The 25454-nt window shown below is 41.8% G+C and overlaps 2 protein-coding genes across 2 annotated transcripts in view; one reads left to right on the forward strand and one right to left on the reverse strand.

The window, feature by feature from the left end:
* Positions 1 to 2516: 2516 nt before the first annotated feature.
* Positions 2517 to 12787, reverse strand: LOC116077235 (basic proline-rich protein-like). Its single transcript, XM_031351625.1, has 3 exons — positions 12778 to 12787; positions 10122 to 11031; positions 2517 to 2847 (listed from the first exon to the last, which is right to left on the reverse strand). The coding sequence occupies exons 1-3, from the start codon at positions 12785 to 12787 to the stop codon at positions 2832 to 2834; spliced, it is 936 nt and encodes a 311-aa protein (XP_031207485.1). The 3' UTR covers positions 2517 to 2831.
* The window catches only part of Wtap (WT1 associated protein), a 25194-nt gene continuing 10264 nt past the window's right edge, over positions 10525 to 25454 (forward strand). Inside the window, exons 1-6 of the mRNA XM_031351629.1 lie at positions 10525 to 10659; positions 14759 to 14796; positions 16981 to 17036; positions 18754 to 18812; positions 19978 to 20105; positions 25387 to 25449. Coding sequence (XP_031207489.1) covers positions 14767 to 14796; positions 16981 to 17036; positions 18754 to 18812; positions 19978 to 20105; positions 25387 to 25449 — 336 coding nt within the window. The 5' untranslated portion in view covers positions 10525 to 10659; positions 14759 to 14766. The remainder of the gene's footprint in view (positions 10660 to 14758; positions 14797 to 16980; positions 17037 to 18753; positions 18813 to 19977; positions 20106 to 25386; positions 25450 to 25454) is intronic.

Raw genomic sequence — 25454 nt, forward strand, 5'->3', positions numbered from 1 at the left:
GAAGGTCCAAGACTCCAGTGGCTGTTCAGTCCACAAAACTGGATGGTTCGGCTGGTCTTTGGTATATGAGCAGAATCCCAAAACTCTAATGCCAGAAAAGAATCGGCTTGCTGATGAGGGTCAGAGCAAACCGCCAAAGACAGCAAGCCTCCTTCTGCCATGTTCTTTATACAGGCTGCCAGTAGAAGGTGGGGCTCAGATTAAAGTTGGACCTTCAGAAGGTCCTGAGTTCAAATCCCAGCAACCACACAGTGGCTCACAACCACCTGTAATGAGATCTGACACCCTCTTCTAGTGTGTCTGAAGACAGCAAGAGTGTGCTTATCTATAATAATAAATAAATCTTTGGGCCGGAGTGAGCAGGGCTGACCAGAGTGAGCAGGGTGTCTGAAATTCAATTCCCATGAAGGCTCATAATCATATGTACAGCTACAGTGCACTTACATATATATAATAAATAAAATCTTTAAAAAAATAATAAAGTTGGACCTTCCCACTTCAAAAAATCTGGATCAAAGGTTTATCTTTTCACCTCAAATCCTAATTAGTAGTAGGTCTTCCCGCTTCTTCAATTAAGAAACAATACCTGGTAGTGGCACACGCCTTTAATTCCAGCACTTGGGAGGCAGAAGCAGGTGAATTTCTGAGTTTGAGGCCAGCCTGGTCTACAGAGTGAATTCCAGGACAGCCAGGACTACACAGAAAAACCCTGTCTCAAAAAAAAAAAAAAAAAAAAATCCCAAATGTAGCCAAATTGACAACTAAGAATAATCATCGCAGACATCTCCTACGAAGATGGGGCCTATAGACTGACTACATGTGACACCTTCCATTTGAATAGATTCTATAGATTGACAAACTCCCAGGAAAGGTCTGGGAGAGGATACAGTGTGGTCTTGGCCACACATCACAAAGGTTATATTTACCATATCCTCACCCAGCCTTCTGGACACAAAACAGGCGAAGCATCTCTTCCTTTGAAGAGACAGCCCTGTGTGTTTAACATCCCTGGTTTCCCTAGAGCTTACCTGTGAGCACAAGGACCTCTGTGCTCCCACATCTGACACTGAATATCATCACTGACACTGGTGAGCGGTTGTAATGGCTATTCCTGGCACACATCTTTAATCCGGGCCACATCTTCTGTTGGAGGATATTGGAAGAAGGAAGGCTCTCTCTTCTTTGCCTACTTGCTTTGTGGACTGAGCAACTGCTAGATCCTTGGTCTTCCGTTCATAGCTGCTGCATTGTTGGGAGTTGGACTACAAAACAAATTCCTTTACCATATAGAGACTACACATAAGTTCTGTGACTCTAGAGAACCCTGACTAGTAGAGCACTACTGAGGGAAAAGGTCAGAAGGTCAATAAAGTCAGCTGGGGGTGATGAAAGAAAGAGGTCATCTTTCCCTGATGTTTTCCATGATGTAGAGATGACATGCCGAATATCTCTACAACAAAAGGCAAGTTAGCAAGAAAATCCCAGGCTTATTTTTGGTGGCAGGTATTGAACAATGCAGCCCCACAAACAAATATACTAACACACATAAGCATGAGGGCCATATATAACATACAAAAGTGATACATAAAAACATTAAAAGGTCATACAAAAACTCAAAGGTCGGGTCATTTGAAACTTTTTTTTTCTTTTCTGCTTTGTTTAGACAAGGTTTCCCTAGGTAAGACAGGCTGCTCCAGAACAATATGTAGATCTGGCTAGACTCTAGCTTGAAATCCCCCTGCCTCTGCCTCCTGAGTGCAAGGATTACATTTACGTGCTACCATGCAGAGAAAACTGAGTTTAATTTGGGGGTGGGGGGAGAAAGGAAAGTGGGACACTTTTAGAAAGAGTGTGCATGAATTCTAGAGGAAATGAGCTGAGCTCAGGACAAATGGCCTGCACAAAGTTCCTCTGGGCTTCGGATGAGTTTGTTCTGACTCTCTTCCTCTATGACAGGCAGAGGTTTGTCAGTGACAACTTGGACTTTCTCTGTGACAGTTTGGGGTTTATAATTCATGCAGGGGGGGTCTTCTGTTTTGGGGTTTTTGAGACAAGGTCTCAAGGCTACTTCGGATTCTCTGTGTAACTGAAGATGATCTTCCAGGTGACCTCCCATCCATGCATGTACCACATGTCCAATTTTGCAATGCTGGGGATGGAAATCAGGGCCTTGTGCATGCTGGACAAGGATTGTAACAACTGGCCTACACCTCAACCCTCTTTTTTTGGTTTTTACGGTGCTATGCAATCAAGTTTTGCTTTGAGCTCACTATGTGGTCCAGTGTTGAAGGAAACCGACCCGCAGTTTCACTTCTTACCGTGGGTGATTCACGAACTGGGGAAGTCGAGTTTCTGTGAAGATAAGTGGGTTAGGAGACAAGGAACGACACCAAGTACATTTTATCAAGGTGTGATCTTTACTTAGTGAATCGGGATGTTTATACCTAAGGCAAAACAATCTTATGTCTTTTAGCATAGAAGTGAGAACAGGGAAAAAACATATCAGTCTGTAAACAAGCCCCTGCAAGCGAGGGCTCCAGGCAGGAAAGCGGATTAAAGGTTCAGTTCCTTTTGAATTCTGGGCTACCACTTCTGTCTTTGATCCCTGGAGCTGTCTCCGGTCCTAAACACCTGATGGGCCGAGCCGGGCTGCTGCCTCTGGAGTCCTATTGAGCTCAGCGGGGACAGTAGGGCTGCTGCCTCCGGAATCCCGTTGGGCTCAGCGGGGACAGTACACAGTGTGGCTTCATACTTGAAGCCATTCTCCTGTACTTGAAAGGCTGAGGCAGGAGGATCACTAAGAGATGAAGGTGACCATGTGCTACATGAGATCATATCTCAAAAAGCCTAGAACAAAATATGAAAGGCAAAGTTTTAGGGAAGAGAAGGAAAAGGAAAATTGGAGAAAGGAGGAGGGAAGCCAACATTGGCTTATTCTAGGAAAATTATTCTAGGAATAATTCATTAAGATGAACTATTGGGCTGAAGACATGATGACTCAAATGGAACCAAGGCACTAATCGCCCCAGATATTGGGGTTCACACCTGTAATCTGTATGCTTGCATTATCTGATCATGCTTTTGTTTGGAAGAATTTGGATTTGGGGACTTTGGATTTGGAAAGCAGTGGAATGCTTTAAATGGGGTTTAATGGGCTATCCTAGCAGGAATATGGAAGACTTTGTTACTGAGAGGGGTCTGAATTGTGGGGACCTGGCCCAAGTAATTTCAGTGGAAAAGTTCAATATGTGGCCTAGAGACTCTTTCTGTGGCATTTTGGTGAAGAATGTGGCTACTTTTTGCTTTTGTCTGAAGAAGCAGGAGGACTAGGAGCTCAAGGTCACTCTCATTAATATAGCAAGCTCAAAGCCAGCCTGGGTCATATGAGACCCTGTCTACACACACACACACACACACACACACACACACACACACACACACACACAAGGGTGGGAGGGCAGAGAATGAGTGCACTACCATCAGGAAGAGCATGGTTCCCAACAGCATTTGCCACAGTTCTCCAGTAAAATTTGGCAGCAATGCAGTGAGACTTAGGCATTTAAGAACTGGAGCCTTTTCAGGAAACTGATGATTTACATTGACTGGGTGGCAAGGACAAACATGATAGGGAACAGGACATAGAAACGACTTTCTAAGGATGTGGGTTTTTTTTATTTATTTTTTCTTTTTTTTTGGTTTTTCGAGACAGGGTTTCTCTGTGTAGCCCTGGCTGGCCTCGAACTCAGAAATCCACCTGCCTCTGCCTCCCAAGTGCTGGGATTAAAGGTCTGCGCCACCACCACCCGGCAAGGATGTATTTCTTTTTACTGATACAATTGTTTTCCAAGTGATTGGATATCCCCCCAAAGGATTGTGTCTTGAATGCTGGGTCCCCAGGTTGGCAATATTGGGAGATAGTAAAACCTTCAGGAGGTGAGGTCAGTAGGAGAAATTAGGTCACTGTAGAGATGCCTGCTCTTGAAGGAGATATTGGGATCCTGGGCTTTTATTTCTTATGCTTCCTGGCCACAAGAGGTGAGTGGCCATAGGTGATTCCTCTCTGTCCATGCTTCTGCCTAGATGTATTGTGCCATCATAGCACCCAAACAACAGGTAGTATAAAGAAGTAATGTCCTTATATTTTGATGCCTTATTTGGAATGGTTTGGATTTCAATATTTGGTTTAATATTTATTGGGGGGAGGGGTGAGATAGCTCAGTGGGTAAAAGGTAAATGTGCCTGCCGCCAAAACTGTCAACCTGAGCTTGATTCCTGGGACGCACATGATAGAAGAAGATAATGTCTCCTGCAGGTTGACCCTTGACTTCTACAAGCATCATGACATGGCATGCATGCCCACACACATGTACACACACACACACACACACACACACACACACATGCATACAGGATAAATTTTAATTTTAAAAAATAAATAGCCAGGCATAATGGTACATGCCTTTAATTCCAGCACTTAGGAGGTAGAGACTGGATCCTGTGAGTTTGAGGCCAGTCTGGTCTACATAGAGTTCCAGGATGATCAAAACTATACAGACTCACTCTGATGGATGGATGGATGGATGGATGGATGGATAGATAGATAGATAGATAGACAGACAGACAGATTTAAAAATAGGGGTGATAAAGATATGGCTTAGCAATTAAGAACATGTACTGCTCTTTCAGAGAACTGAGTTTGGTCCAGCACCCAGGTCAGGCAGCTCCTAATCACCTGTAATTCCAGTACCCCTCCTTGCCTCTGCAGTCACCCCTCCACACATATGCACATGCACTCTCACACACATATAATTTAAAACAAAATTAAAACTTAAGCTGAGCAACAGTGGTGCAAGTCTTTAATCCTAGCATTCAGGAGGCAGAGGCAAGTGGAACTCTGTGAATTTGAAGCCAGCATGGTCTACAGAAGGAGTTTCAGGACTACACAGATAAACACTGTGTTTTGTGTAGCTTTTGCTAAACTCCGGGAATGGTCTGAGCTACCAGCCCCCACCCAGCTTCCATTGAATCCACAGATAAAAGATACAGGCACACAGTTGTTCAATTTCAACTTGCCTTCTTGACACAATTGCTGGGAGTTGCTATCTCCCACCTGGAAAAGCATGCCCTTACCGATATTCTTAGTTCTGCTTCTCTCCACTTGTCCTAAACTTTAGTTGCTCAGGTATATCTAGTCCTTGCTAGACACCCTGACCACCTACCTGTAAGAGCAGCCTGTGGGGCCACTCTGTTCAAAATCTCACATGGCTGGTCAACTTTTTTCCATCAGAAGCATGGCAAATTCTCTCTCTCGTCCCTTGTGTCTGCCTGCTTCCAGGGACCCAGAAGTCCTGCCTATTCCTTCCACCAAGCAACTAGCCCATGGCTTCTTTACTGGAAGATCTAGAACCAATTGGGGAACAGGACCTTAGCATCAGAACCACCCCTACAGCCAATGTCTCCAAAAAAAATTAAAACTTGAAAAATAGAGAGCTAAAGAGAGGGCTCAGAGGTTAAAAGTGTGTACTATCCTTTCAAAGGTATCCACATCAGATGGCTCACAATGGCCTGAAACTCCAGATCTAGGAGTTCCAATGCCTCTGGCATCTGTGGGCACTGGCACCCATGCACACACCCACATATATACAAATAATCAAAATAATGACAAACTCTAAAAGTAAACATTAATTTCTTTTACATCTCATACAAATTTTGAATAATTAATTTTGGTAGCATCATTAGGTTTGCACAACAACCCCTTCTTGTGTTTTTTTCTATCTTATTAAATTGACAATTTGCTTCATAAGATGACCAGCAGAGGGCTCCACTGTAAAGATGAGCTCCACACCACAGCTCTTCCCAGCCTGTAAACATTTTAATGCCCGCTGATAATCTTTGTCTGAGTTAAGCGTTTCACTGGGACTTACACGGGGCTTAGTTTGTAATTCTACCATCATCTATGAAACACTTACTAGACGGTACTCTATTGAAAAGGAATCCTTTCCAGGCTATACAGATAGCTCTGTAGTTAAAGCCTAGCTTCATACACCAGAATGTCAAGAAGTTTTCCTTCATCAACTGGAGGTGAATTGTTTTGTTGTTTGTTGAGACAGGCTCTTTCTATGTAGCCCAAGCTGGTCTGAAACCTAGCATCCTCCTACTTTAGCCTCTTAATGGAATGTCCCATCATCCTAGTTAGTGCACATTTAAGGCAGAATAAATGCTATTTCCTAATAATTAAAATTTCAAAGTACTACATTAATTTAATAGTCCCTTCCAAAGATGAAAATATAGCTTTCCCTCTTTTTCTCTTCTTTCAAGAATAACAGGTGCTGTAGGCTGGGTTTTTTGTTTGTTTGATTGGTGGGTGGGTTGGTTGGTTGGTTTTTGTTTTGTTTTTTGTTTTGTTTTGTTTTTGAGGCAAGTCTTGCTAGGTAGACCAGGTTCCTTCAAATTCCTAACATCTGCCTCAGTTCCTGAGTTTTGGGATTGCAAACAAGCTAGAGTTTTCACATTTTCAGTGTTTGCAATCAACTCCCTTTTGATGCTAAAACTGCCCCTAATTTGGCTTGTGGGAAATCCTCCACGCAGGTTCCTGTGATTTCAAATTTACCTTTGGCACATATTCCATATAATAAACAATGGCTATACTATATATTGTATAAAACAGAATTATAACTTATAACCTTAACAACAGTTTCAAGAAAGGCAAAACGTTATTCACACAAGCCAACCCAGAAAGCCCCCCTGCTGCACTCAGGCTAGTAGGAAGTCAGGCTGTGCTCTCTACTCATCTTCCAGGAAGCTAGATCATACCCTTTGTAACAATCAGTGCTGGAGTTACAGGCGTGTGTCCCTGCCCCTAGTGTACAAAGTGCTTCATGAACCCAAGGCTTCACATATGCCAGGCACTCTACCAGCTGAACTATATCCTCAGTCCTTGTCTCCACTCCCAACTTAGCCAACTATGCCCTTCTATGGCAGCCTAATAGGGTGACTGGCTTCGAACGAGTCACTCCAGCAGTCCAGTGCCCAGCCTCCAAGCAGGGCACAGCTGAGCAGCCCCTTCCTCCCAGGGCAGCCTCCTCTGCCTGCCCTGGGCCCTCTCTCTGCAAACCCAAGTCATGACTTGGACTGACTTTCTTCCTCCGTGTACCAGACTCTCAAAAGACAGTCTCTGCTTTTTTAACTTTTATTTTTGTTATTTTTATATGTACATTATTATATTTTATAACTTTTAATCTTTTAGTTTTGAGCCTCTGCTGTTCTCATTTGGTTTGTTATGAGTTCTTTGCAAACTTTATTTACATATAACTTTCATGCAGCATGTGCCCTTTCAGTGCTGGCTTGATTAATTTTAGTAAGTGTACATATCTGGGCAACAAGATAAAGAACAAACACAAAAACCTGGGTAAGCACACACAATATACCTACGACCCTAAGTTTCTTAGCCTTCCTCCTCAGTGGATTCCTCTTCTCTCCCACTTCCAGCACCTGCTGATCTCAAGACTATAACTATGGGTTGGTTTGTCTTTTTTTTTCTCCTAAATCCTGTGGATATATCCTACTCAACTGGAACCAAGAGTTCTGGTCTTTTTTTTTTTTAAGTGGAAAATAGGATGTGGAGGCTGGGGAGGTTCCTTAGCAGTAAGTATACTTGGATGCTCTTCCAGAGTTTCTGAGTTCAATTCCCAGCAACCCCAGAACAGCCCATGGCCCAATGCCCTCTTTTGGTAATGCAGGCATACTTGCAGACAGGATATACATAAATTTACAAAACTTAAGACACCAAGAGTGGGTGCTAGCTGCACTTACAGTTACCACTGAGGCACAGCCATCCTGCTTTGCCTGGGGGGGGGGGGTCCTTTTAGATTTATATGTATAAATATTTTGTCTGCATGTACGTATGTGTGCCATTCGTGTGCCTGAAACCAGCTCGGGTCAGAAGAGGACATTATGGATGATTGTGAACTGCCGTGTGGGTGCTTAGAATTGAGCTCTGGTCCTCCGCAAGAGTGATAAAAGTTCTTAACCACTGAATCACCTCTCTAGCCTTTGCCTGGGAATATTCAACTAAATAGCCATTGCCCCAGGAAACCACTTCAATAGCAGGGAAGAAGGGACAATCCATCACCCTTCAAAGCCCTTCAAAGAGTTAAGACTTTTTTAAAAAAATGAGCAGATATTAATTGTAAAAAATAATGGGCTTCATTATATCTTCAAAATTTTTTATGTATATACCTATGTACCTGTATGGTCAGACTCCCCTGGAGCTGGAGTTACAGGTGGTCATGAGCCACCTGATACAGATGCTGGGAATTGAACTCGGGTTCTCTGAGAGAGGAACACATGCTCTTAACCCATGAGTACTCTGGTAATGTCTCCAGGCCCTCATTATTTTTATACATGTATATATGGTACTTTGGTCATATTTATACCTCATTACTATTTTTTGTCCTTCCTCTTTCTGGTCCCCTAAAACACTTAATTTAAAATGCGCTGGAGAGACAGCTCAGTCATTAGAGCACTGGCTGTTATTCCAGAGACACAGGCATAGTTCCCAGCACCTAAATGGTGGTTCACAACCATCTGTAACTCCAGTTCCAGATCTGCCACTCTCTTCTGACCCACACACCCACAGACTGTAAGTCATCAACAAATTTCCTTACTATATAGAGACTACCCATAAGTTCTGTGACTCTAGAGAACCCTTACTAATACAATGTGTTCAAATATGTGTCTGTACTACAGTAAACCACATATATGCCTACAGAGACCAGAAATGGTCATCAGATCTTCTGGAACTAGAGTTACAATTATGAGCCACCATGTGGATGCTGGGAATTGAATCCAGGTCCTCTGAAAGAGCAACAAGTACTCTTAATCACTAAACCATCTTTCCAGCCTCAAGTTGATATTTCAATTTCAAATAGTGTTTCTGAACTTCTTTGTTATTTGAATTTGTATCTCATTTTCTTTTTACACTAGAAACCTTTGGAAAAAGTAACATTAAAATGTTTGTACTACAATATACATAACTTCAAAACCACAGCAACAGTGTTATAATTACAAATCACTTAGTGAAACTGACTCCTAGATATCTACCACAGAGCCCTCCATAGGCACAGTGCCAGAGTGTGGAATTCAAACACCGCAGCTATATTCTTTCTTTTGTATATCTCAGTTCCGTTATCTTCTACTTAAGAGTGAATTGGTTTGTTTCGATTTACTTTGGAGGGCTTCTTTGTTCTAACTATTGGCTTCATAAATTTTGAAAACTCAGAGAAGTCTTGTTTCTACCTTTATCTCCTACAGCCATTACCCTCTTTTTGAGTAACTATTAAGATTCTGCAATATCCTTCCGTCTTCCCAATATGTGCCTACATATATACGTATACGTATTTCTACACCTTGCTTTATTCACTCAACCCGGGACTCATTCCAAAGGAATACATAACTACTGATGCCTGCATCCTCACCAGGAAACAGGATTTCAATGTAAGTTTCCATTATAAACAAAGTTGATCCTCCTATGGAATATTTAAGGATCTCTTCTCTGTGAATCATCTGTTCATGTCCTTCCCCATTTTCTTTAGTTTTCCAAGGACCCTGCGACGTAAACTGCAAATGTTTTCTATTAGCCTAGTGAGACACCATGGCTCCTTTGATCACCTGGTCTCTACTGTAATTGTATCCTTATAAATGATCTCAGCCAGGAGACCTTCGCTGGGGATTAACGGCTCTCATAAAAGCCTAAATATGACGGTCCCATTTGGGAAGTGCTGAAGAGACGTAACGTCGTTCTTCCTGTACTCCAGCGACTGCCTTTACTGGAGTGATTTCTCGGACTCCAGAATCCTCACCCGGCTGCCTTCCCGGGGCTTCCTGTCTGCAACCTACCCTGGAACTGCCCACACGCGCAGCCTCCTTGCTCCTCGACTCAAGCCCAGATGCGCCCCGGGAGCGAAGCCGACGGCCGCAGGGACAGCGACGGCTTCTAAGGCCCCCAAACTTAGAAAAAGAGGGGTCCTTAAACGTGAAGCGGCTGTCTCCGCGTTCCGGCAGCGCGCGCGGAAGCATCCCGAGCTGTGATATAAGAGTGCAGCAAAGAGCCAATCACGCACTTGCCGGCTCGGATTCCTCCGCCCAGGCCGCGCAGCAGCCGCAGGTGGCCCCGCCGAGCGTGTCCGGTTGCGGCCGCCGTCCCGAGATGCCTCGCGAGTGACCTCCGACCTCGCGGGCCCGCCCTTCTCTCCGGCCGCTTCCCTCCCCAGCCGGGCTGAGCTTGCCGAGCCCCCACGGGGCAGGTGCGGGTTTCCGCTGACGGTCTGGGTGAGGCGGCAGAGTGCCGCTGCCTCTCCGCGCCCCGAGGCCCCGAGCGGGCCCAGCCGGCCTCTTCTCGCCGGAGGCGCCCGAGAGGCGCGTCTCGGGTGAGTGGGCCACGGGAGGGGTATCGGCGGCGCGCTCGGGGCGGGGCGCACTCGAGGCGGGGCGGGGCCGGCGGCGGGGCCTGGTTTCCTCCCTCAGCGCCATTTTGTGGCTGCGAGACCCGCAAATAAAGGCGATCGCCAGCCAGCGCTGCGGCGGGAGGAGCGCGGGGGGGCCGGCGGCGGCGCGGCCTCGGCCTGTGTGACTGGCGGCGCCCGCGCAGTCTCGGGGAAGGTAGGTGCAGCCCGCAGCGGGACGGCCACGAGGGCCGGCAGGGCCGGGAAGCGAGGCGCGGCCGCCCTGGACCCGGGGAAACTCCAGGCCCGGATGACGACCGGGCCTGCGGCCGCGCAGGCTTCCCGTTAGGCAGAGCGGTTTGCTGCCCGTGGGGATACTTGCACCGCTTCACGGCCATTCTACTTCCGTCCCTGACGGCCGAGGACAAGGCGGGCGTTACCGGAGGCGGGGAGGCCGGAGGCCGCCCTCTCCGGGCTGACTGGCCATGCCGGTCCTTTCCCCGCCTCTGTTGCCCCCCTTCCACCTTCCAGGGTTCGTCACCCGGAACCCAGAGGTACCCACAGTTCTGTACGACACAAGTGAAGCATTCTGTTCTTTTTTTAAAAAAAAAACAAAAAAAAAAAAACGAACTTCACGCAATAGCTTGTCATTGAAGCCACAACGTTCTCCTGTGGACTTCCATTTTTACATAAGTGCATGCATTGTGAGAGTAGTTAATTTTTTTTTGACAGCTTAGTGGAATTTTTCGTGAACTTTTAGTCTAGTTTTGGATCTCTGTAAGTCTGATTTGACCATACTTAAAATTCTTTTTCATAAGATAGTGAGTGCACAATAGGAAAAGGCCTAAGTTTTCCTGTTTGTGTGCTTGTTTTATGGGGTGTGGGCCAGCTAGGCCTGTGTATTCATACTAAGCCAGCATTCTGCCGTTCAGCTATTCCCCGAGCCCACAGTCCTTGGTTTGATAATGAGGAAGTGAGTTAATTTGACCCCAAAGGACTAAGACACAGTAAACTGGTTGTAAAGATCGGTGAGCCTTAAAGGAGCATGTTATAGTCTTAAGTTTTATTTACACCCTTTTCATCGTTTTCACACTCTAGCCTAGCTTTTTCATATAGTTAATTTTATTTGGAAAGTTAAGTGGACGTCACACATCAGTTACTACAAATTCTACTCCCCCCCCCCCTTAGCTTATATATTTGAGCATTGGGGCTGAGAGTTGGCTCAGCAGTTCAGAGCACTTTTTGCTCTTCCAGCACCCAAATGATGGCTCATGACCATCCTTAACTCTCTCTTCCCTCTTCTGACCTCAGTGGGTGGCATAAGGGATGCACGTGATGCACATATATACATGCAAAACATTCATAAAAATTTTTAAATGCCTTTTTAAAAAAACAAGCATCAGGTTTTCTTATAGGTAAACATGTAGATGTTTGAAACTGTTGAAAACAGACATTTTTGAGGTGGCTAGGTTTCACTCATTCATTCATTCACTACTGCTCCCGCAAATTGGGGAAGGTTGCAGTCTACAGGATGGCTTCTGAAGTGATTGAAACTGAATTTTAAGGATTTGGGCAGATGTGTTTCTAAGAGTGCTTTAGTTCTTCACTCTTAAATAGATGAGATGAGTGTATTTGTACACTACTTAAATTATGGTTTGTAATAGCCTTTTGATGTATTTGGATAGAGCATTACCATTTTCAAAATCCCTCCTGTCTTTTGTGTATATACTGTAGGCTTCTCTTGAAAATATTGTTAGCTGTCTAGATTATTGGTGTGTAATATAGTTATATTGCTTGTATCATGCTCTTTAGAAGTTCTACTTTATCAGCTTTAGCGAAGCAAGATGTAAGATAGCATTCTTTATCTCCCACTTTCTTCCTCTAAATACTTTATATTTCTTGTCTCTAAGCTTGGGGAATTTTTTCAGTATTCCCATAATTGAATAAGCTGTTGGTATAAGATGTTAAGCATTTCCATCAGACTAGAATTCAATGTTCTTTGCCTTAAAGATAAAGTTGGTAAAGTTTATTTTCTATGTTAATTGTGTTCAAGCAGTCCTTGTTTGTATAGTATTTTTATGGTACCAATAACAGATCTGCAGCAGTTTGTGCACCAAGCATCACTGGCATTCTCTTTGACTGATATGGAAACTAAAGCCCAAAGAATTAAGTGACTTGATCAGATAAACCTGTGAGACTGAAGTAGTGTTCTGATTTCTAGGAGTCCCCTTCCTCCTGCAGTGCTGAGGCTCCAGCACTGCCAGACGATGCCATTTCTTACATCCATTGTGATTAATTTTAGCGAGGTATATACATGTCTTCTTGCATAACTTACCTTGGCCCATGATTGCCTTTCTCCAGAGAGTACTAAGTTGCCTAACTTAGGATCATAGTGTTATGATCTGGAATGCTAGGCACTTAGTCAACTAAAACAATTCCACAACCTAAGCTAGACTTTAAGAGTAGATGGCGTTCTCAATTGAGATATATTCTTTGAACTGTCTACACAAATAACTTAAATTTAAAAATACATTTATTCTGTTTTATGTTATGGTTGGTTTGTCTATACATCTGTCTCTGTACCGTGTCTATGCTGTGCCCTTGGAGGTTCAGAAGAGGTTGTCAGATACCTAGAACTGGAGTTACAATTGTTAAGAGCTACTGTGGGTGCTAGAAATTGAACCAGGTCCCCTGAAAGGCCAGTCAGTATTCTTAACTTCTGAGCCATCATCTTTCCAGCTGCTTACCCCTTGTGTAATTTTAAAACCAGTCATCTTTTAATGTGTTGGAAGGTTGCCAAATTATTTGTGTTTGAATTTTTCTGTTTTGCCTTGGTTTTTTTGTTTTTTAAGATGGTATGCCTCTGTGTAGCCCTGACTGGCCTGCAACTTCTTTGCTATAGAACTTGAAACTCTCCAGCCTCTGCCACCTGCATGCTGTACTGAACTATATGTGCTGTGCCATAGTGGGCAGGTTTTCTTGTTGTACTTTTCTGTTTTTTGACACAGGGTCTCATTCACTGTAGCCCTGGCTGCCTGGAACTCAATAAGTCCTGGCTATTCAAAATGGAAAAGTGTGTGTGTATTTTTTTCCTCGTTTGCAGTTCCAGAGCCCTGCATGTACTTAGCATGCAGTATACAACTACATTACATCCTTTACCCATGTGATACTTTTTTAAAAAATGTTTATTAACAATGTGTGCCATGTTCTGCTCTCTTGTATGCCTGCATGCCAGAAAGGGCATTGACTCTCACTATAGATTGTGAGCCACCATATGGTTTCTGGTAATTAAGCTCAGGACCTCTGGAAAAGTTGGTCCTAACTGCTGAGCCATCTCTCCAGCCCCTAAAGATTTATTTTTAATTCTCTCTGTGTGTCCTAGTGTGCATATATGCTTGCCTGTGGAGGCCAGAGGTGTTGGTTCTCCCTGGAGCTGGAGTTGTGAGCCACCTTATGTGAATGCTGGGAACTGAATTCAGGTCTGTTTTGAGAGCAGTTAACTGCTGGACCATCTCTCCAACACAAGAATTCATGTTTTAATTGTATATAAATTATTACTTCAAAATAATTTTGATTAAAAAAATACTGTCCATCAAACTGAGTCAAGTACTGTCTACTGCTCAAAGTCTTCAAATGAAGGTTTTATATTTGTTAGGTTAGCTGTCCCTGTTCTGTACAATGCATTGTTTAAGGTCCATTTGTTACATGTTTCTGTCTTTAAGGTATATATACTTTATATTTAACATTGTTAGAATGTAGTGAATCACACAATGGATTCTGCTTCACTGTCACAGTGGCTGGTGCTGTCCTAATCCTTCAGCAACCTGCCTCAATGATTAACATGTTTAAAAAATTACATAAGCAGCCCAGCACTTGGGAGGCAGAGGCAGGTAGATCTCTTAGTCCTAGGACAGCCAGGGCTACACAGAGAAACCCTGTCTCGAAAAAACAAAAAACAAAAAAACCAAAACAATTACATAACCATAATGATGAAAGATGTTAGCAGCAAGGAAATTTGGTGAAAGTTACAGGGGGTACTCATGTCTTTGTGCCTTTTTTTTTTGTTAATTAAAGCTATCCTAGCTAACACTTAACTAAAATGTGAAGAGTCCTGAGTTAAATCCCTTTCACTACAGTGAATGAAGGGACCAAATTACTGTGAAATACAAGATTGTTTTAATAACTATTTCATGTTAACATTTGCTAATAACTGGTTCAAAAGAAACAGTATTGTTTTAACTTTGAGGAGAAAAAACTTTAATTGAAAGAAAATCAACTGAAAATCTTTCCTCCTAACCCCCACTCCTTTTTTTTAGGGTGCAAGATGACCAACGAAGAACCTCTTCCTAAAAAGGTATGTTTCAGCAACTTCAAACACTCGTTTGTTTGGTTTTTTTTAAAGTTTAAAGGACTATTCTATGTCCTTAATTTTCACTTCCTTTCCCTTATACTATGTTTGCATCAGGGGACTACAAAGTGTTAAGATGTGTTTTTGTATGTGCTCAGTTTCACAACTTCTAGAAGGCATTACAGGATTCTTGTGATCTTCAATTCTTAGCCTGTATTACATTGCCATATACACGCATGAACAACTTCTGAATATTTCACAGATTTTACACATATGTATATGTATATGTTCCTAATTTTTCTTTTTGTTAAACCCCCAGGGTTGTAACTTAAATCTATCCCTCTGAGTATTTTTCAAGGCTACAACTAATTAGTTCTTGTAGTCTGTTTTTTTCCCCTTTATTTTCTAACTTTTAATTTTCTGGTTCTATAGTCCTTTACTGAGTTTAACTATCATTACTTATAGATAATACTGCATATATTCTGAGGTTCTGTGAAACAGTGTGACAAAGGCTATGGAAGGATTTGTAATTCATTTTGGAAAAGGGTTATATAAAATTTTGTCTGAAGTTATGGAATCAACATTACACAGGAGTGAATAACAAACTAAGTATTTAGTGATGTGGGAACTGTGGTTTGCTTTTTTCTGGTTCGGTGTTTTTCCTGTTTTGTATTGTAACACTGGTGTTACTGGTTAGTACTTAGAAACATTTTAAAGAAAGTGTTTTCTGTGCTTCTAGGAATCAAAGTAGGCTTCATGCATATCGTGCAGACACTTCTTTTACCTAGGCTCCCTCCTCCAAGAATTTGTTTTTTCAAGACAGGGTTTCTCTGTGTATCCCTGGCTGTCCTGGAACTCATTCTGTAGACCAGGCTGGTCTTGAACTCAGAAATCCCCCTGCCTCTGCCTCCCAAGTGCTGGGATTGAAGGCATGCACCACTACTGCCTGGCCAGAATTTTTTTTTAATAAGATAAATTAATAGAGCCTAGGAGAAAGCATTTCTAAATGCATGAAATGATTTCAGCTTAGGTGCTACTTTAAAAAAAATTATTTAATGTATTTGAGTACACTGTAGCTATCTTCAGACTCACCTGGAGAGGGGAATCAGATCCCATTACAGATAGTTGTGAGCCACCATGTGGTTGCTGGGAATTGAACTGGGGACCTCTGGAAGAGCAGTCAGTGCTCTTAACCACTGAGCCATGTTTCCAGCCCCCTAGGTTCTACTTTTAAACTAATAGAAAGCTATAGATTGATAAGACGTTTTCAAAGATATTTAGGAACGTTCTATGAGCCTCTTTCAAAATTGATATCTGGATTAATAGTTTAAAACTAGGGAACTGGTAGACTCGAGTTTTTCAAATTTCCTCATTTTTTTTTCAAACATTCCCTATGTGTAAAACTGCAGTTCTGTCTCAAGATAAGCCTCTGAATCCTCACCACAGGCTCTCCCACAGGCACTTTAATCCCTCCTCCTGCCCCAGGGAAATCATGCATGTATGTCCTCCTAAGATCACCTTTTCACTTAGCATAACTTCCTGGAAATTTGTATCTCGTATCAGTAGTCTTATTTCTACTTTCTGCTGAAGAAGATTGAATATATGGCGAGATTGCAGTTTTTTGTTTTCTGGTTTTTCAAAATGGTTTCTCTATGTAGCCTTAGCTGTCCTAGAATTCCATCTGTAGAACAGGCTGGCCTTGAACTCACAGGTATCCACCTGCTTCCCTGTGTTATTTTTACAAGCTTTTAACTGTTAAAGGATACTTGGAGGTTCTCAGTTTGGACAGTCACAAATAAAGCTACTTTGTTTGGACTGTATGCTCATGGATGCAAATATGGGTTGATGTAGCATGTGCAAGTTTAATTTGGTTGATGTGAATTTTTCATTTTTAGTAAGGATTTTTGTTTGTTTGGTTTTCATTTTTAATTTTTTGTGTATCTGTATGTTGGGGGTGCTCCAAAAGTGGAGAAAAGGTGTCCTCTGGAGCTGGAGTTACAGGCAGGTGTCTACCCCGTCTGATGTAGGTATTGTGAACTGAACTGGTCCTGTGAAGAGTTCCAAGCACTGTTAACCACTAAGCTCTCTCCAACCTTCACGTTTAGTTTAAAGCTATTTTTCAGAGTTGCTTCTGTGGAAACCACTTTGCACTCTGAAAGAATACTCAGTCTGTTTTTAATTTCTTTCTAGGTCCGACTGAGTGAATCAGACTTCAAAGTTATGGCACGGGATGAGTTAATTCTAAGGTAAAATGTTCTTTCATCAAAAATTTATAAACAACATACCGTGACTCCTTACCATTATGCCATCTCTAGTTTGGGTTTGCTTGTTTGGTGGGATTTGCTTGTTACTGATTATGTTTGAAACAGGGTCTTCCTATGGAAGTTAAGATCTTCTTGCCTTAGCCCACCAAGGGACAGGAATATGGGCATGTCTCCACTACAGTAGCTGACGTGGTTGTTTTGTATTGTTTGTTGGGGGTTGGTTTAGTTTGAGTTTTTTTATTTGGTTGGTTGGTTTTGGGGGGTGGGAATTGGGGTGTGTGGGGGAGTTATTTTTCTTCAGTTTTGTTTTTGTTTGGTTTTTTGTTTGTTTTGAAACATAGTTTCTTTGTATAGCTCTGGCTGTCTTGGAACCTCTAACCCAAAGAGTTCACCTGTCTTTAAACCCCACTGCTGGATTGAAGGCATATGCCATTATTACTTGATCCTATCTGACCTTTTTTTTTTTTTTTTAATGTTAATATATCCTCAAGTCACTTGGCTTTTTTTTTTTTTTTTTTTTTTTTTTGGACATGTTTCCTATGGTTCTTCAGTATATAAGCAAGAAGAAATATAACATTAGTTTAGGTGATTTCTAGATTGACATAGACCAAATTTTCTTTTAGAGCTAAAATACTCAGCTACACAGGATACATTAATATTTAATATATACCTTGGTAGAGGATGTGTTTAGTTTAATAAATCAGCAAGCACGAGGAGGGCATGATGGCTCAGTAGGTAAAGGCCCTTTCTGTATAGTCCTAGCTGTAGCCTAAGCTTAATCCCTGGAACCCACATAAAGCTGGAAAGAAAGAAAAAAACCTCTACAGGACTATCCCTTAGCCTCTTCCACATGTGTACCATGGCAAATGTGAGCTCAAACACAATAATACGTTTTTACCAAAACCTATAGACATGAATGTTTTTCTGAAGCAGGGTATATAGTCTGCTCAGTTGTCTTACTTCAATACAATTTTTTCTTTTGTCATGTAACATTTTAAAAGTTGCAGTCAAAGGATGATCTCTATCCCCAACTCCCACCCCTAGGTTTTTCAAGACAGGGTTTCTTTCTTTTTTTTGTTTTTTTGTTTTTTTGTTTTGTTTTGTTTTGTTTTTTGGTTTTTCCGAGACAGGGTTTCTCTGTATAGCCCTGGCTGTCCTGGAACTCACTCTGTAGAACAGGCTGGCCTCGAACTCAGAAATCCACCTGCCTCTGCCTCCCAAGTGCTGGGATTATAGGTGTGCGCCACCACTGTCCAGTAAGACAGGGTTTCTATATGTAGTCCTGGCTGTCCTAGAACTCTGCAAACCAGGCTGGTCTCGAACTCACAGAGATCTGTCTGCCTCTGCCTCCCAACGCTGAAATTAAAATTACCACTACCTGGTTCCTGTTTGTTTTAATATGAGATAGTCTTGCTAAGTTGCCAAGTTGGCCTAGAGCATGCCATCCTCCTCCAACCTTTGTAGTTTACTAGGATTGTAGGCCGGGTACCACCATGCCCAACCTATGTATGTTCTTTTGCCTTGGTATAACTTCTTTTACTTGTCTTCTGTAAATTGAGAAGAAACAGTAAAGCTAATGAATCTATTGCTCGTCAAACTGTTTGTAATTATGTCAAAGTTAAAAATAATCCAGCACAGTTTTTACTCTTAGAAAGGTAATTTCAATATAACCTCTAATATGAATTTACTCTTTGCTTAGATGGAAACAATATGAAGCATATGTTCAAGCTTTGGAGGGAAAGTACACAGATCTTAATTGTAAGTTTGATCTTCTTAGGTAAAGATCGTGCAGTTGTCTTTTGAAAACTTGTTACAGAGTAAATGGGCTTTGTTGAAGCAGATAACAGTTTTTTTTGTTCAGTTATTTTTTATTATAATTGTTATAATATTGTTTATTGTTCTATTATAAGAGCTGTGTCCAGACACTGTAAGAATCGGAAAAATGTAATGAATAATGTTTGAGATAAATGGTGATTTGTTTGTTTCTGACAAATCCCTGGCAACAAGGAAGACAGATGTGTATTCTCAAAATGAAGTATAAGTCTTTCTTTAGAATTACTTATTTATATGTGGTTACACTGTAGTTGTCTTCGGATATACCAGAAGAGGGCATCCTGTGTGACACTAGGACATAGGTCTTTGAGTACAGATTTTCAAACATCTGCCAAACCACAGACTTTCTGCCTTAATACGACTGTTAGTCTGGTACTATCTCTGAGTTAGAGTAACATACTACTGTGAAGTACAGTGACTACTACAGTTTTCCCAGTCCAGGTAACTGGAGCTTCCAGAACTGTACTCATTCATAGGTGTGGTGTAGAAAAGTCAGTGGTGCTATTTATTTGTTTGTGTCGTCAGTGGCTTCTGTCTGTGTCGCTTTTTGAGGCAGGGTTGTTGCAGGGGCATTTTTGGTTTTGTTTGGGTTTTTTTGGATTTTTGAGACAGGTTTTCTCTGTGAAACCTTGTCTGGCCTATCATTCTGTAGACTGGGCTAGCCTTGAACTCAGATCTCCCTGCCTCTGCCTCCCGAGTTCTCCTGGAATTAAGATCTCCTACCACAGGCTCCTGAGCGCTGTGATACAGAGACTACTCTGCCAGACCAGTTATGTGATTGTTATAGTGAGTCTGTTAGAATGTGTTATTGGGAGGTTTATAAATATTAAATATACTATAAATGAGTGTAGGAGTGTGGCTTCCTGTGTCTAGGTGTGACTGAAGTACAGAAGCAGCTCAGTGTGATATAACACCATTGCCTCCTTGGGGAAGTCTCCAAGAACAAACACTGTTGTTTCTAATACAATATGAAAACTTAAAGGTGATGAATTTCTTGATTAATCTTGACAGAGATAGAACTTTCTTTTGGTTAGTTCAATTTGATCTTGAGATGAGATTTGTAATTTTGGATTTCTTTTCTTTTACTCAGCAAACGATGTGACTGGTTTAAGGGAATCTGAAGAAAAACTAAAGCAGCAACAACAGGAGTCTGCACGCAGGGAGAACATTCTTGTCATGCGGCTAGCAACCAAGGAGCAGGAGATGCAAGAGTGCACTGTGAGTGTCTCAGCATTGTAGTCTCTAGTTATGGGATCCATACAGGTTATTTTTAAATAGTGATAATAGCAAATGCAAGTGCATATTTTTTAAAGGGTACAGTGGAGAGTGGTTGGGAATGTTCTATGTTTGCTTCTATCTTGATTCCTAATTTTGATGGAATCTGTGTATCTTTTGCTAGCATTTAAGCAATTTCTGCTACTCTCTTCTGAGTGTGTAACTGTTGTATATGCAGTGGTACTTTGGATGACCAGGGTGTTGAGAGCGGTAGCGCTCCATCACAGTTTGAGTTGGGTTTATTTTAGGTTTGTTTTGTTTTGGGTTGGGTTTTTTAAAAAGCCTTAATCATTTCTTGTCATTTTAATATTTACTTTATGTGTATGAGTATTTGGCCTGCATTTATGACTATGTACTACATGTATTCCTGGTGTCTCTAGATGCCTGAAGTGGGCAATGAATCCCCTGAAAGAGGAGTTACTTATAGTTGTAAGCCACAATGTGAGTGCCAGAGCAAGACAGCCAGTGCTTTAAGCACTGAGCTGCCTCTCCGGCCCTTGACATATTGTTTATGTCTTTCCCTACATAATACAGCCATTGTTCTTTTAGCTACAATTCAGAGGTGAGGCTTTGCAGGCAGCACTGGGAACAAAACAGGGAAAGGACACATAAAGTTGTAGTCATAGGTATGGCTGAAACATGGTTAAGGGCTTAGGGACTTACGGTTTATCCTAGATAGAAGTAACATCTGGAGAATTTTTTTAATTTAAATTTTGTTTTTTTGTTTTGTGTGACAATGTGTCACTATGTAGCTCTGGCTAGCCTGGAGGACTGCCTATATAGACCAGACTGGGCTTAAATTAACAGAGATGGACCTGCTTCTGCCTCCCTGGTGCTGGGATTAAAGGCATGCACCACTCTGCACAGCTACCAGTGGAAATTTTTTCACCAAAAGATTGGTGGGGTGATTAACTCACTGGTATCTGGGAAGGATGTGTTAGTCTTTCAGGCACAATCAGTAGGACTTGATCAATTAGATCTTGTTGGGCAAGGTATTAAGAGTAAGTCATAGGTCGGTGTCTTGTTTATATTATATGACTGACTTGAAAGAGATCAAATTTAGAAAGAAGAGCATAATGTTAGGAGAACAGGAACTGTAGTATCACCTCTTCTGTCCACTCCATCACCAGCCCACCTGTTAAGAACTATTAATAGTGTTAGAGGTAGGCTAGAGAGTTGGTTCAGCTGTTCTTGAAGAGGACCAGGTTCAATTGCCAGCAATCAAATGGTGACTTACAAACTGTAACTCCAGTCCCAAGGGATCCAAACCCTTTTTCTGACTTCTCCTGGGACCAGGAACACAAATGATGCATGTACATGTGTGTAGGCAAAACACAACATATAAGAAAATGTAAATCTTTTTAGTTTAGTTTTGTTTTTTGAGATAGGTTCTCTGTATTTAGTCCTGGCAGTTCTGAAAATTCACTGTGATACACTGGCCTCTGACTCAGAGATCTACCTGCCTCTGCTGCCAGAGTGCCAGGATTAAAGGTGTGCACACCCCACCTCACCTAATGGATAAATCTTTTTTTTTAAAGTGTCGAGACAAAAGTTAGTTTTAGTAAAAATAGGAATTGAAAATTGTTATGTTTAGCAGTCAGAAAGATAGTAGGCTACTTTAGTGAGACCTGTTGCTTTCCGGGATCAGGATAAAAGTAAGAATGGAGTAATTAAAGTAGGTGATAATTTCAAATAGTTAAACAGAACTATGAGAATGTCTGTAGGGTTAAGGTCCTGAGTTCAAAATCCCAGTGCAAAATGAACATGGGGAGGTGTATTTGTAATTCCAGCCCTAAGGAGAACCAGTGGAGCAAGGCAGATCTCTGGGGCTTCCTGGCTGCAATCAACAAGTGACAGGCCAGTAAGATACTTTACCGGGTAGTGGTGCCACACGCCTTTAATCCCAGCACTTGGGAGACAGAGGCAGGCGGATTTCTGAGTTTGAGGCCAGCCTGATCCACAGAATGAGTTCTAGTACAGCCAGGGCTATACAGAGAAACCCTGTCTTGAAGGAAAAAAAAAAAGATACTTAACCTCCAGAAACAAAGTGGATATTGTCTAGGGAGGGAAGATACCATAGGTGTGTAGCCACCTAACACTTAAGATGGTTCTCGGACCTACATAGAAACACACGTTTACATCTTAGTAAAATTTTAAAGTCAGAAGACAGCTTGCAGCAATTCATTCTCACCATGCAGAACTTTGGGATTGAACTCAGGTCAACAGACTTAGCAACAAGTGCCTTCACCCACTGAAAATCTTGCTAGCCTTTAAAACTTTTTTATTATTACATTTTGTTTATTTATGGATATTTTATGACCTGCAGATGTAAGTCAGAGGACAGCTTGTGGGAGTTGGTTCTCTTTCCATCATGTGGATCCTGGGAATTAAATTCTGATTATCAGGACTGACAGCAGGCACCTTTAGCTACTTAGCCATCTTGCCAGCCCTAAAACTATCTTTCTTTCCTCATGTTTTCTTCCCTAATGTTTTTTTCCCTAGCAAACAAAGTTTGTTCTGGTTACACTCACCTCTTCATGACCAACAGTGCTGACTGTTGGGATTAAGTCTGAGTCAGTGTTGTGAGACTGTTATAATTAATGAGGAGAGCACGTGAGACACTCTACATGTTGCTGTTTTACTCTCCTCTTAAAATACTTTAGTAGCTAGAAATACTTTGAATTAACAGGTAAACTTTCTGTTTAAACTTAGTTTCTTTTACATTTTTCCATAAGGGACTGATCAAGATGGTCTAATGGTTAAAGTGCTTGCTTACTGCTTGTGCAGGGGACTGGAGTTCTCTTCCCAGTACACTCAGTTCCCTATATGACTCCATTCCCAGGGATCTGGTGGCCTCGGGGGGGCACCCTCAGGCACATGCTCATGCTAACATACAGATACAAAATTAAGTAAATACTGTTAGAGCATTCTTGGTGGGCTCATGGCTTTAATCCCTGCTCTATACAGTGTGGACTTCTGAATTTCAGGCTGGCCAGGCCTACATAATTATTCTTTTCTATTTGTGTACAGTGAACTCATAAGTAAATATAGTCTCAAGTCAATCAGTATACTTGTGCCTTCTACTAAATTTATGGTAGGGAATATAAACTTTCATTTTCTTAAAACTTAGGGTAGGGTAGAGTTGATTATATGGCTCAGTAGTTAAAGATGCTTGCTGTTAAGCTAAATGACCTGAGTTTAACCCCCATGACCCACATGGTGGGAGGAAGGGGACTGCACTCACCCCATAAACACAAAATAATAAATGTAACTTTTTTAAACTTTGAAAAGCAAACGTTAGACCACGACAAGATTCTTGATCCAGTTTTAATTTGGGTTTGAAGGAGATTAGAGGAATTTTAATTCATATTTTAGAAAAGGTTATTTTAGAGCGCTAGTAAATAGCACAATTGAAGTTGAAATTGAAAGTTTCATATGTAAGTAAGATGGTTCTAGCACCATGTAAAAAGTTCTACTTTAAAAGTCAAGAAGCGTAAATGCTAGGATTCTACTTATCTGGCTTGCTTAGTCTAGATCAGTTATGTACAATATTGTTATTTTCTGAATCAGATCTACCTAGAGAAACTACTTAAGATGCTATAGAATTTCACTAATATAAAGATACAATGTCACTGCTGTTTTAGATTTAGAAGTGGAGATTGTATGAGAGTCTAACCTTGTCTGTGGGAGTTTTATGGAGTTGAAGCAAGAAGTAAGCTAAGACTTCACCAGTTTTCTATAATAAAATTTTAAACTTTGCTTCTTTCTAGCAGTTGTCAGTCCTTAAAATAAAAATGTTCTTGTTTTTTTGGTTTTGTCTTGAGACTAGATCTCACTATATAACCCTGGCTGGCTCAGAACTCACTGCATAGATCAGACTGCCTCCTGTGAACCACCTTGCTCAGTTTGGTTTGGGTTTGGGTTTAAGTTATTATTTTTACTAATGCATGTGTCTATGTGGGTTTCTGCTGGAGAATGCCAGAGGTATTGGATCCACCCCCACAACCCTGCTCCCAACCCTGCTAGAGTCATAAGCAGTTTTGGGCTTTCCATTGTGGATGCTGAGAGCTGGAACTCTTCATCCTCTGCCTGTGTAAAAACAGTTCATGCTCTTTATTTATTTATTTATTTCCATTTTATGTGCGTTGGTATTTTTCCTCCGTGCATGTCTGTGTATGTCTGTGTGAAGGTGTCAGATCTTGAAGTTACAGACAGTTGTGAGCTGGGATTTGAACCTCTGTCCTCTGAAAGAACAGTCAGTGCCCTCAACCACTGAGCTATCTCTTCAGACCCCAGTTTATCCTCTTAACTGCTGAGCATGATACAACCCTGGTTTGGTTTGATTTGGTTTGGTTGAGTTTGGTTTTCAGACAGGACTCTGTAGCCCTACCTGTCCTGGACCGTGCTCTGTAGACCTGGCTAGCCTTGAACTCAGAGGCCTGCCTCTGCCTCCTAAGAGTTAGGATTAAAGGCATGCGCCAACACTCCCCAGCTTACAATACGGCCCTTGTTTTGTTTTGTTTTAATGCTGTTTTGATTGTACAGTGAAAGTAACCTCAAACAAACACCTGTTTTTTTCATTTGTCCCCCTTGTTCCTTTGTGGTTGTAGGGACCAAAACCTAGGGCCTTGTATATATAATGCAAATGCTAGGCTACATCCCCAGCCTCTGGTATGTTTGTTTTGGTTTTTTTGTTGTTGTTGTTGTTGTTGTTGTTGTTTTGGTTTTTTGGTTTTTTGAGACAGGGTTTCTCAACCCTGGCTGTCCTGGAACTCACTCTGTAGACCAGGCTGGCCTCGAACTCAGAAATCCACCTGCCTCTGCCTCCCAAGTGCTGGGATTAAAGGCTGTGCCACCACTGCCCAGCTGGTATCTTTGTTTTGTTAAGACAAGGTCTTGCTTTATTTTCTAAGCTGGCCTGTAGCTTAAAATCTTCCACTTCCTAAGGGCTGGAAGTATAGCCATGTGCCATCATTCTCAGTTTTGGTCATTTTTCTAAGGGGTGGTAGTGGTGGTGGTGTTTGGGTCAGATTGGACTCAAGAGCCTTGTTCCATGTGTGCTGTCTATTAAAGAGCTACACCCTTAACTTTAGGGAGACTTAATATCAAAGGGGTACAGACTTAACAAATAGGCTGACTGACTGTCCAGTTAATAAAAGGGTATTTCTCTTTTTCTTAAGGTTTCTTTTGATTTGGTAGTAATTGTTTCTTTTGCTTTGCACAGACTCAAATCCAGTACCTCAAGCAAGTTCAGCAGCCGAGTGTGGCCCAACTGAGATCAACAATGGTAGA

The sequence above is a fragment of the Mastomys coucha genome, unplaced genomic scaffold (genome assembly GCF_008632895.1).
Source record: "Mastomys coucha isolate ucsf_1 unplaced genomic scaffold, UCSF_Mcou_1 pScaffold5, whole genome shotgun sequence".
NCBI classification, from domain to species: Eukaryota; Metazoa; Chordata; class Mammalia; order Rodentia; family Muridae; genus Mastomys; species Mastomys coucha.